General features: G+C 39.2%; 1 protein-coding gene across 1 annotated transcript in view; it reads right to left on the bottom strand.

The window, feature by feature from the left end:
* HSDL2 (hydroxysteroid dehydrogenase like 2) overlaps window positions 1-13,062 on the bottom strand; it is a 69,021-nt gene that overhangs the window by 49,479 nt on the left and 6,480 nt on the right. Inside the window, exons 2-3 of the mRNA XM_003995758.6 lie at window positions 6,489-6,652; window positions 4,974-5,072 (exon numbers count right to left, since the gene is read on the bottom strand). Coding sequence (XP_003995807.1) covers window positions 4,974-5,072; window positions 6,489-6,652 — 263 coding nt within the window. The remainder of the gene's footprint in view (window positions 1-4,973; window positions 5,073-6,488; window positions 6,653-13,062) is intronic.

The raw sequence follows: 13,062 nt of genomic DNA, 5'->3' as shown, positions 1-13,062 counted from the left end.
ACACTTCTCTGTTTCTACATGATTCATAGTTCTTTTTAAAGGGCACTTAATATTCCATCAAATAGAATATCATAACTTCTACTGCTGGGGTTATACTGTTGCAATAAACATTATTTGTTATCCTCTTAACTTTCCTATGCTCCTCTCTCACAGTATGTGGATAATGGCTTAAATAAGTCTATTATACTCACTAAAACATTTTTGTCATAAGCACCCTTTCTTCATATATAGTAACACTATAACATTTTGATCACATCCTCATTCCCCAATTTCTACATCTTTTTGTATACAGTTTGTGTTGCTAATGTTTTCTTACAATGTGTCCTTAGAATAACTTTAGACTCAACTACATTACATTTTATACCTTCATTATAACAAAACTCAAACTCAAGTAAATCACCTGGATATCTGAGACAAGTACCAGGCCCTGTGACTACCAACTTTCTAGAAGGAACATAATGATGGCTGCCTTCACAAGGAGTAAAGACCTGTGAAAAAAAGTTTTTTCTTTTTTTTTATTCATGTTTTATTTATTTTTTTTGAGAGAGAGAGAAAGAGAGAGAGAGACAGCACCAGCAGGTGAGGGGCAGTGAGAGAGGGAGACACAGAATCTGAAGTAGGCTCCAGGCTCTGAGCTGTCAGCACAGAGTCCAACATGGGCCTCGAACCCATGAACCAGGAGATCATGACCTGAACTGAAGTAGAACGCTTAACTGAGGCACCCAGGCACCCTTAATTTTTTTTTTTAATGTTTTTTTTTTTTTCAACGTTTTTATTTTTATTTTTGGGACAGAGAGAGACAGAGCATGAACGGGGGAGGAGCAGAGAGAGAGGGAAACACAGAATCGGAAACAGGCTCCAGGCCCTGAGCCATCAACCCAGAGCCCGACGCGGGGCTCGAACTCACGGACCGCGAGATCGTGACCTGGCCGAAGTCGGACGCTTAACCGACTGCGCCACCCAGGCGCCCCTAATGTTTATTTTTGAGAGAGAGAGACAGAGCACGAACAGGGAAGGGGCAGAGAGAAAGGGAGACACAGAATCCGAAGCAGGCTCCAGGCTCTGAGCTGTCAGGGCAGAGCCTGACACGGGGCTCGAACTCATGGACCATGAGATCATGACCTGAGCCGACAGAAGCTTAACCAACTGAGCCACCCAGGCATTCCCCTATGAAAAGAATTTTTAAATATAGGACATGCTTCTCATTCCACAAAGCTATGAGCTACTCAACCACATCAAAGATAATCATGGAGTGGCTATTCTATATAAGGCTAGGGCCTAAGAGGCAAGAAAGATGATACTCACTAAAGAAGCAGCCAGGTGGGAGCAAAGCAAAATGAGTGTACATCTGAGTGAAACACTGGACTGAGGAGTATATACACCACTTGCATAGAATTACCCTCTTCAGAGAGATGAAGGTAGCAGGGGTTAACCAGTCAATAGATTCCTTAAGCAAATCCAGACTTTATTGACTTCATCTCTCTCACTATGTGACAACAAATGACAAGTATGTTAGCAGAACAAACATCTGGGCCCACAGGCAAAGAAAGGAAATGAGGAACAAAAATATACTGATGTGGTAAGCTGTATTTGACTTGCCAATGCTAAAGAAAAAAAAATGGCTCCAATCAAGATGTAGGTTAAAATTTCTAAATTCCAAAGGCCCAAATTAAAATGGATTAGGGAACAGTGAAAAATAATACACAAACAGCATATATATGCCAGCTGCAGAAGAAAAAAAGTAGCAGGAAAGAATGTTTCTGTGGTTTATGAAATAGCATAATTTACTCAAGGCTTGGACAACTCAAGGTGAGGGAAAGCAAGGTGTTAGGGAGCACCCTGTGGTAGAGAACCCTGAGGGCACAGGTTTGAAAGCATTATCAACTGCTCAGGACTTTGTTAAAGACAACTCTCCAGCACAGAGAAATATCAGGAAAAGGTAAAGTCTTCCTAACAGGCAGAATTCACAGGCCTACAGAATTCCAAAACAGAAGGCCACAATAGTAGCAACCACAGTATGCAACTAAAACCAAACAAATAAAAACTAAAGGCGTGGGATCTTTGTGAAAAAAAAAACAAAAAAAAAAAACACGGGGGGTGGGGGAAAGGAGCATCTTAGAGGTCATCTCTTATAAATGTGGCATCCACCATAATTATGAGAGAGCAGCTGAGTGGTTGAACAGAGCTCCCTCTTTTTTTTTTTTTTTTTTTTTTTGAAAGAGAGAGAGAAGGGGAGAGAGAGAATCCCATGAGGGGTAGAGAGCAAGAGAGAAGTGGGGCTCGTGTTCACCTGAGACGGGGCTGGAGCTCACCGGAGATTATGACCTGAGCCGAAGTCAGATGCTTAACCAACTGAGCCAACCAGGTGGCCCAACCGGGTTCCCTCTTAATTGTGCATTGTTACGGCAGGAAAGCAGAAGCTGATAGTTAAAAGGAAAGCAAAAAAATTTAAATACATCAAAGTGGATACTAAGGAGGAAGGAAGGAAAACTTAAGACTTCAAAACAGAGATAACTCCACTGCCAATCTATAAATGTATCAAAAAGATAAAAGTGTTTCAGACGCCTCTCTCAATAAAAAGTAGCAAAATATACTGGGAGATTTTTTTCTTCCTCAAAGGTATGGAAAACACATCCTCTTAAGTGAAAATTTCTACCAACAGAGTTTAAGTTCAGGGACACAAATGCCAGATCAATAGTATGGATCAACTGGCATCTGAAAACACAGAAGCCAAGATTTCCTTTTGCTCCTTTCATTTCCTCTGTCCTGGAAAAGGAGATCATATGATTGGCAGAACTGGATTAATCCAACATTGAAGATGCTGAAGGAATGATCCCAGAACCAATGGAAGACAATCTATAATGGCTAAATAAGAAATCCAGACCATCCATGTTTCTGAGTGAAAATTCTTTGGCTGGGACAAAACAGAGTATGAAAATTGAAGAGATTTCAATGTGGGTCCTTAAATTCTCTGTGGCAAGAAGAAATTAATTTGTGAGAATTCAATTTCTCTGTAGGAGCCCAATACTGCCCAGTGGAGGTGCATCCCATTTTTGACAGGCATAAATTAATGTGCTATGCTGTCATGTACTATAGAATGTGTAAGTCTTTCTGGTGAATCAGGATAGATCGCACAGCTAGAATTCAAGATGGAAGTCAAACAGGGGGTGAATTCTGGGCCTGTACAGTATGGCTTTTAAGCACCTTTAACTAATGTCCTATCTTGACCTAATGTCTCTACATTTCTTGGGACCATACTGACAAGAGCTGAATTGCTGACATTTTCCAGGAGAAAGACAGAAATAAAGACAGGAAGGGCTTAGACAAAGGTGGTGGTGGCTCTCTCTGATATTCTGATGATCTCATTCTCCAGGAAGGATAAACTCACCCTCAGTTGACAGACACAACAGAGAAACTAACACTGAACTAAATATAGGAGGGGCACCTGGGTGGCCAGTTAAGCGTCCGGCTCTTGATCTCAGCTCAGGTCATGATCTCGTGGTTTGTGAAATCCAGCCTTACATATGTTGGGCCTTGTGCTAACAAGCATGGAGCCTGCTTGGGATTCTCTCTCCCTCTCTCTTTGCTTCTCTTCCACTCAAGCACGTGTGTACTCTATATACATACATACATTAAAAAAAAAAAAAAAAGAACATAGGGAAAGGAAAAGCTCCTGTCTACCCCCTTTCTCTTTCTACTATCTACTTTCTCCCTTAATTCTTCCCTAAAAAGGAATGTTTAAGCTAATCAGGCCAAATCTTAATTAGCACTAATTGGCTACTTTTACTACCAGGTGAAGTTATTTTAGATAAAAGGTCCTGCACATGAACGTGGCTTCCTCTCCTTTCTCTTCCACATGTGTCCCTATCAGTAAGAAATAAATAAATAAAACCAATAATTTTGCATTCTCTTTCTTCTTCTCACATAGGCATTGACATTACTTTGCCAGGTAGGGGTTAAGACTTTGGATTTAAAGATAGAGGCCCCACTTGAGCCAAAGCTGTGTTCCGATCCTTTATAACACAGTGCTCTGCACCGAAGGTTATAAGCACAAGCCATGCTAACAATAAAATATTATCTTGTTTCAATTACCTTGTTGTCAATTATCTTTCACATATACATACAGTCTCTGGAATACTATGGGGGACAGGGAAGAGTGATAATGGTTTGGGCAGGATTTGGACATGGCCAGGTGCCTTGCTATAATACCTTCAAAGCCTTAGCTCAATCCCCAACACCTGCCTTCTAGGGGCTTGTAAACTAACTGAGGAGGAAAAAACCCACTAAGATCTAAAGCAGTACAAGAGAAGGATCAAAGGAATGATTTAGGAATTCAGAGAAAGAAAAATACACTTCTGATAAGTCAGCAAGGTCAGGAAGAAGGTAAGATTTAACCACAGAAAGGTGGGATTTCAAAAGATAGAGAAAATCTATCTCTATTTCAGGCAGGATTGGAGATGGAGAGGTGGGCACTAGAGAAGCCTCAGGAAGAGGAAAAGAGACAAAATCTTAAGGCAAGGATATGGAAGTAAACTATCTGGGCAGGAGTAAAGCATTTACACAGGGGTATAAAAAAAAAAAAAAAGGAACCAAAAAAAGTCTGTTAAGATCAGAATGTGAAATACCTTGAATGTCAGTAAGTTATCTACACTTTATCCAATAAATACCAAAGAGTCATCAAATGATAGGCTACATTAATTGAGGAGAAGCAAGAAGACGGGATCTGGGAAGCTCATTGATTAGACATATGTATTGTCAAGGGCCTAACTTTATATTGAATGGTAGATTTGTTATATTATTCAAAATAATTTTTAGCAATAAAAAAAGTCATCAGATGGTTTTAAGCTGCATTTCTACATAACCAAATACTCCCACCTGGTGATCCTTCAATGACTTAGAAAATTAAAAAAAAATTTTTTTAATTTAAATTATAGTTACAGTATTCAATAATTATTTCAGAATTAAGGCACTACCTCCAAATTGCTCCACTGCTTTCTCCACAGCATTATTGATTTGCTGTTCATCTCTCACATCAACAGCACATGGCAAGGCCTTTCCTCCAGCTGCTTCGACTACAAAGAATAAATAAACAAAAACAAAGCATTGAGGCATTCAAATACTAAACTTTCCATTCTGATATGAATCAAAATAAGTATCCTATTTTCAGAAAATCAATATAAATATGTCTTAGAACTACTAGTGATTCTACCCTACAGTCGGACAGACTGACTAACCCATATCCAGCCTCAGATTAGAAAAGCCAACTCTATTAAAAAACAAAAAAAAGGGGGTGCCTGTATGGCTCAGTCGGTTAAGCATCTGCCTCTTGATTTCGGCTCAGGTCATGAACTCATGGTTCCTGATTTAGAGCCCCTCTGAACTGACAGTGAGGAGCCTGCTTGGGTTTCTCTCTCTCCTTCTCTGTCTCCTCCCCCTGCTCGCTCGCTCTCTCTCTCTCTCTCTCTCTTGCTCGCTCTCTCAAAAAAAAAGGGGGGGCACGTAAAAAATATCCTATTAAAAAGAAAAAAAGGGAAGGTAATTTAAAAAACCTTTATTATGAAAAATTTCACAAAAAATATACAACACAAAGAAGAGTATAATAAACTACCATGAATCTATCACTTATTAATGATTATTAATGCTTTGCCAGGTGTTTGAGTTGTTTAATTTTTCTACCCCCGATCCTGTTTTGTTTTTGGCTGGTATGTATTTTAAAACAAATCTCAGGCATCATTTCACTCATATGTGTTCCCCTAACATAACCACAATGCTATAAACATGACTAACAAAACTAGCATTATTAACCAAAGTTGAATTTTTTTTTTTAATTTTTTTTTTCAACGTTTATTTATTTTTTTTGGGGGGGGGGGCAGAGAGAGACAGAGCATGAACGGGGGAGGGGCAGAGAGAGAGGGAGACACAGAATCGGAAACAGGCTCCAGGCTCTGAGCCATCAGCCCAGAGCCTGACGCGGGGCTCGAACTCACGGACCGCGAGATCGTGACCTGGCTGAAGTCAGACGCTTAACCGACTGAGCCACCTAGGCGCCCCCCAAAGTTGAATTTTAAGCCCTCTCTCCCGGTACTGTGTCTAGCACAATGCCTTGAATATAAGCACTTGGTAACTGTGAACTGAAAGTACTAAGATAATGACTTTCAAATGGCACAGAGAATAAATAACATGGAGAGCTTTCTCGAAGTGCTCACATCATCCACCTCTCCATTTCCACTCCCCCGTTTTCTGCGTAGATCCAAGAACAACTGCCCTCAAGAGACATGATTTTTAATGGGAGTCTCTCACATCGCTCAAAAGTGATGGGAAAAAGTTTCTGAATCACTGCCCTCAGCTGACAAGATACTTCTTTAACCAGATAAAATGATTTTTAGGGCACCTTTCCAATAGCTACAATTAAACTCTCCAGTAAATTCTCTATGTATTGAAACCATGGTTAGGACATTTCATGAAATGGCACTGTCACATTCACTCACTTTCTTCAGCAGCAGTATAGATTGTGCCTGGGAGTTTGGGGTGTGCTTGGGTGGTCTTCGCAGCAATGACAATGTTTGCTCCATCCTTTGCTGCTTTCAACGCAATAGCTTTGCCAATGCCACGGCTGGCACCTGTGATAAAAACTGTACATCCTGCTAGCTTCCTACAACAGAACAAATATGACCTTATAAGAAGCTCAATGTTTTAATTACTTATTAGTAACAGGAACTTCTGCATATTTCACATACGTATGTTTCCCCTTCTGAAACTTTCTCTGAAACTTCCTCCTTCCCTCCCTGATAGCTAATAATTCTGTGATATTGCCACTGCTGTAATATTGTAACGGCTTTTGGCCAGTCTTGATATGATTTGGCAATCAAAATCTGCTCAGATACAAGTAAATCTTAAGAAATAAGGAATTATTAACCTATATAGACATGTATTTTTTTCCCCACAGAAAAAGTGTTAACAAAGCTTATTTTTGAGTGGTGGTATTATGAACAAATTTTATCATATTTTTATATTTTTCAGGATTTTTCAAATTTTCTACAATGAATACAAACCCACTTAAAAGAAATTATCTGGAGGTGTCTGGGTTAAGCATCCAACTCTTAATTTTGGCTCAGGTCATGATCTCAGGGTTTGTGACTTCAAGCCCCACATGAGGGTCTGCACTGACAGCATTCTCTCTCTCTGCCCCTCTCCTACTCATGCTCTCTCAAAATAAATAAATAAACATTAAAAAAAAAAAAAAGGAAATTACCTGAAAGCAAATAATTGTATAATGGATGCTCATCATTGCTCCTAATAGCCAGAGTGGAAACAATGTAAATATCCATCAACTGATGAATGGATAAACTGCAGCATATCCATACAGTGGAATAAATGCAACAGTAAAAAGGAAGTACTGATCCGTGCTAAATAGGTGAACCTTGAGAATATTATGCAAGTGAAAGAAGCTAGTCACAAAGGACCACACATTGTATGATTCCATTTATATGAAATGTCCAGAACAGGCATATCTATTGAGACATGAGGACAGTGGTTGCCTAGGGCTGGGGGCAGGAGTAGTTGGGAGTTGAGAGCTGAGGGGTGTGGGGTCTCTTCTGAAGATGATAAAAAGGTTTTAAAAATTGTGGTGTTGGTTGCACAAGTCTGTTAATTTACTAAAAAACATTGAATAGTATACTTTAAAAGGATGAATTGTGTGGTAGGTGAATCACATCTCAATAAAGTTAAACAAACAAACCTAAAAGACTGGCAAAGAGCTCAGAGTACTGATGGAAATTCTCTGACCCAACTGTACTGAGGAAAGTTCTCTGTGCCCATTCATCTTTACATTCATCTACCATAACTTTTTTTTGTTAAGTTTATTTATTTTGAGAGAGAGCGCGGGTGCATGTGAACACGAGTGGGGGAGGGGCAGAGAGAGAGAGAGGGAGTGAGAGAATCCCAAGCAGGCTCCGTGCTGTCAGTGCAGAGCTCGATCTCATGAACTGTGAGATCATGATCTGAGCCAAAATCAAGAGTCAGACACTTAACTGGTTGAGCCACCCAGGCACCCCCATCTGTCTTAACTTTAAACTTTCTATTTACTTAGGTGTTAGGCGGGAAGGAAACATCTAAAATAAAATCAGGTAGGGCGTGTCTAGGTAGCTCAGTCTGTTGAGTGTCTCTCTTTTTTTTTTTTAATCTTTTAATGTTTATTATTTTTGAGAGACAGAGAACAAGTGAGGGAGGGGCAGAGAGAGAGGGAGACACAGAATTTGTAGCAGGCTCCAGACTCTGAGCTGTCAGCACAGAGCCCGACGCGGGCCTCCAACTCATGAACTGTGAGATCGCAACCCAAGCTGAAGTCAGACGCCTAACCGACTGAGCCACCGAGGCGACACGAGTGTCTGACTCTTGATTTCAGCTCAAGTCATGATCCACAGGTCGTGGGATCAAGTCCCACATTCGGCTCCATGCTGAGCGTGCAGCTTGCCTAAAATTCTCTCTCTTGCCCTCTGCCCCTCTCCCCCACTCATGCTCTATCTCTGAAAAAAATTTTAATAAAATAAAATAAATAAAAGGAAATAAAGTCAGGGAATAGGGAGGAAAACCACTCCCCTGTTTATTTTCTAAATGCATATAAAAAGCTTGCCTAAGGAGAAGGATGAAGAGAATACAGTGGAAGTGACAATGACAAAGAGAAAAGGGGACAGTACCCAAAGATTAGCATGTTTGTTAACAATGTTAACATGTTTTGAACATGGGAAGGGTTTTAATATCATGAATAACCAGTTTGGTAAGAAAGAAGCGGGGTGGAGAAGAGGGGAAGAGACAGAGAGGTGGTGACTATTTTTAGTGAAATACAGCAAACATACAAAAAGCACATAAACTAATGTATATAAAGAACAAAATAATATGAATTGCAAGAAAGAGAAATAGAATATTACCAATACTCCAGAAGCCATTGGTCTACTCCTCTAATTCTATCCTCCTCCTTTCTTTCCTACCCCACAAAGTAACAACTACTTTACATAGGATTACTTATTCCTGTTTTTTATGATTTCTAATACCAATATAAATGTGTCCAAGCCACGAGCCAAATCCAACCCTCCACCTGTTTGTGCATAGTCCTAAAGCTAAAAACAGTTTTTACAGCCGAATGTTCTACGATCAATTTGATGATAGCGAACACTAACTTTAAACCTCAATGAAGCCAAACATTACCTCCCTGCTGTAGATTGAATTGTATCTACCTAAGTGTATGTTAAAGTCCTAACCTGTAGTACCCCAGAATGTGAATTTATTTGGAAACAGGATTGTTGCAGATGTAATTAGTTAAGATGAGGTCATATTGGGGGCATCTAGGTGGCTCAGTCGGTTGAGCATCTCAGCTCAGGTCATGATCTCATGGTTCGTGGGTTTGAGCCCTGCATCAGGATCTCTGCTGTCAGTAGAGCCCACTTTGGATCCTCTGTCCCCCCCACCCCCCCTCTCTCTCTCTCTGCCCTTTCCCCACTGGTTCTATCTCAAAATAAGTAAACTTAAAAAAAAAAAAAAAAAAGATGAGGTCATATTGGAGTAGGGTGGGCCCTTAATCAGGTTACAATCTTGCCGTTTGTGGGTTCCAGACTCAAATCAGGCTCCACAAGGACAGTGCAGAGCCTGCTTGGGATATTCTCTCTCTCTCTGTCTCAGCCCTTGCCCTGCTTGTGCTCTCTTTCTCTCAAAATAAATAAACTTAAAAAAAAAAAAAAAAAAGAAGAGGAATGTATTTTTTCCCTCCCTTTGAGTCTGGATTAGCTTTATGGCTTTTTCTGAGCAACAGAATATGATGGAAGTGATATTCTGAGATTCCCAACCCCACACTGTAAGATAGCTGGCAGCTTTCACTGTCTCTCTCTTGGTAGCCAGATGCCATGATGCAGAGGGACAGATTACCAAACGATGACAGGCCAAATCCTGGAGGGTGAGAGGCCATCTACGATGTTTCAGGCCCAGCCAAGGACTCAGCTACATACAACCATATAAATGACCTCAACTTATACTATGGAGAACAGAAGAAGCCAGTTAACCCAAGAACTGTGGACTAAAAAAAAAAAAAAAATCACTGTTATTTTAAACCATTATGTTTTAGAGTCACTGGTTATATAGCAATGGGTAACTGAAATCCACACTGAAGTTCAGCTTTCCCAAATAATGCTAAACATCTTTCCAAAGAGGTTAATACTCCTACTAGCAGCAATATATGCAGCAATGTATGAAAGTTCCCATAAAAGTTCCCATATCTTCCAAGCCTTAATGTCAGACATTCAAAATTTCTGCCAATTTGGTAGACATGAAATGGTACCTCAGTGTTTGTATTTATTTATTTATTTATTTATTTATTTATTTATTTATTTATTTATTTTATTTACTTATTTTTAGAGAAAGAGAACATGTGAGTGGGGAAGAAGGGCAGAGGGAAAAAGAGAGACTCTGAAGTGGGCTCCACTTAACTGAAGCATGGAGCCTGACACAGGGCTTGATTCCAGGACACTGGGAACATGATCTGAGCCAAAATCAAGTCAAATGCTCAACCAACTGAGCCATCCATGCACCCCTCACTGTGGTGTTGTTGTTTCATTTTTTCTTTATTTTTGTTGTTGCTGTTGTTTTTAAATGTTTATTTATTTTTGAGAGAGAGCACACAAGCAGGGGAGGGGCATAGAGAGAGGGAGAGAGAGAATCCCAAGCAGGCTCCATGCCCAGTGCAGAGCTCTATGCAGGGCTTGCTTCAGGACTGTGAGATCATGGATCAAGCTGAAATCAAGACATTCAACTGACTGAGCCACCCAGGCACCCCCTCTCAGTGTTTTGTTTTGTTTTTAAATGTTTATTTATTTTGAGAGAGCAAAAGAGAGGCAGGGCGGGACAGCATAAGCAGGGGAGGGGCAGAGAGAGAGAATCCCAGGTAGGCTTCCCACTATCAGCATGGAGGCAGACTAAGGGCTTAATCTCACAAACTGTAAGATCATGGCCTGAGCTGCAACCAAGAGTAAGATGCTTAACGGAGTGAGCCACCCAGGTGCCCGGACAGCACTGTCTTAATTGCAATAGCTTTATCGGTCTTGATAACTGATAAGGCAAATATTTTCAGTTTGTTCTTCCTCAAGAGTTTCCTGGCTATCTTTGGATCTTTGCTTTCCTACAAATTGTTTTAGAATCAGCTTATCTAACTGTGTAAGCAAATCAGTTGGGATTTTGATAAGAAATTTTATTGAACCTATAATTCAATTGGAAAAACTAGATGACCCTGAGTGCTCCAATCAATGAACATGATATTGTTCTCTACTTCACACAATGCTTATCTATACTTACTGGTAATATTAATTTTGATCATCCAATCATTGTGTTACTAGATATCTCCATTATTAATTACTATTCTTTCCCTTGCAACTAATAAACAATCCAGGCAAAAACACTTAAAGACCACTATAAAATTTTTATTATGAAATTTTCAAGTAAGTCTTAAAGAAATACTGTAAGATCTCATGTTTAACAATGCATCAATTATCAAAATTCTGAAAGTGATTATCAGGAAGCAAATCTCAGAGGTCATATAATTTCACCTATAAATGCTTTATAGTGTATCTCTTTTTACGTGATATCATTATGACTAAGAAAATTTGTATATTTATTTTTTTGAGAGATAGAGATAGTGCACACACACTCACATGCCAGAAAAAGGGGGAGAGGAAGAGAGAATCTTTTTTTTTTAATAATTTTTTCATTTCTATTTTTTTGAGAGAGACAGAGTGCGAGTGGGTGAGGGGCAGAAAAAGAGAGGGAGACACAGAATCCGAAGCAGGCTCCAAGCTCTGAGCTGTCAGCACAGATCCAGACGTGGGGCTCGAACCCACAAACCACGAGATCATGACCTGATCTGAAGTCAAATGTTTAACTGACTGAACCATCCAGGTGCCCCTTGGAAGAGAATCTTAAGCAGGTTCTACACCCAGCATGGAGCCCAATGCGGGGCTTGATCTCATGACTGTGAGATCACGACCTGAGCTGAAATCAAGAGTCAGACACTTAACTGAGCCACCCAGGTGCCCCCATTATCACAACTAAGAAAATTAACAGTAATTCCTCACCATCATCTACTACTTATCCATTTTCAAAGCCATAACTATCTCAAAAATGTCTTTTTACAGTTGGTTTGATCAAATCAGGATCCTCTAAGGACCTCACACTGCATTTAGTTGCTATAAGTTTCTTTTAGTCTGTAACAGCTCTCCTTCCATTTTATTTATGACATTTATTTGCTCAAGAATATAGATTATTTGTCCTGTGGTATACAGCCCATATCTTAGATTTGGGACTTCTGATTTTTACTGCTAATGTACTGTATTACTTGCAGTTTTTGCTTTATGTAGATATGTGATTTTTTTCACTGACTTGTATCCTGAAAATTTGTTAAACTCTTATTAAATCTAATAACTTAGTTATATATTATTTTGGTTTTCTATATAATATCAACTGCAAATAATGACAGCATTGTTTCTTTCTCTCCAATCCAGAGACTTTTATTTCTTTTTCATGCCTTATTATTACTTTTTTTAATGTTTACTCATTTTGGGGGCGCCTGAGTGGCTCAGTTGGTTAAGTGACCAACTTCGTTCGGCTCAGGTCATGATCTTGCAGTTTGTGAGTTCAAGGTCTGCGTCGTGCTCTGTGCTGACAGCTCAGAGCCTGGAGCCTAAAAATCTGAGTAAAAACAAAAGTAATACAAATAAAAATACTAGAAGAATACTTACCAATTCAAAAGAAAATCCTAGTTTAAGATGGCCTTATAGGTTGTCACAAAACCACAAAGCCTTAAAAGACTAACTCTTTTAGTTAATTAAATTAATTAAATTTAGTTAATTAAAGTGATTGTTTCAATAAATAAATATTGAAAGTTAATTAAATTAATTAAATTTAGTTAATTAAAGTGATTGTTTCAATAAATAAATATTGAAAGTTAATTAAATTAATTAAATTTAGTTAATTAAAGTGATTGTTTCAATAAATAAATATTGGAAAAAAAATTTTTTATTAAAA

The sequence above is a fragment of the Felis catus genome, chromosome D4 (assembly GCF_018350175.1).
Source record: "Felis catus isolate Fca126 chromosome D4, F.catus_Fca126_mat1.0, whole genome shotgun sequence".
In the NCBI taxonomy this organism is placed as follows: Eukaryota; Metazoa; Chordata; class Mammalia; order Carnivora; family Felidae; genus Felis; species Felis catus.
Note: the sequence above shows the minus strand (reverse complement) of the source record. Positions and strands in the feature narration are given on the sequence as shown.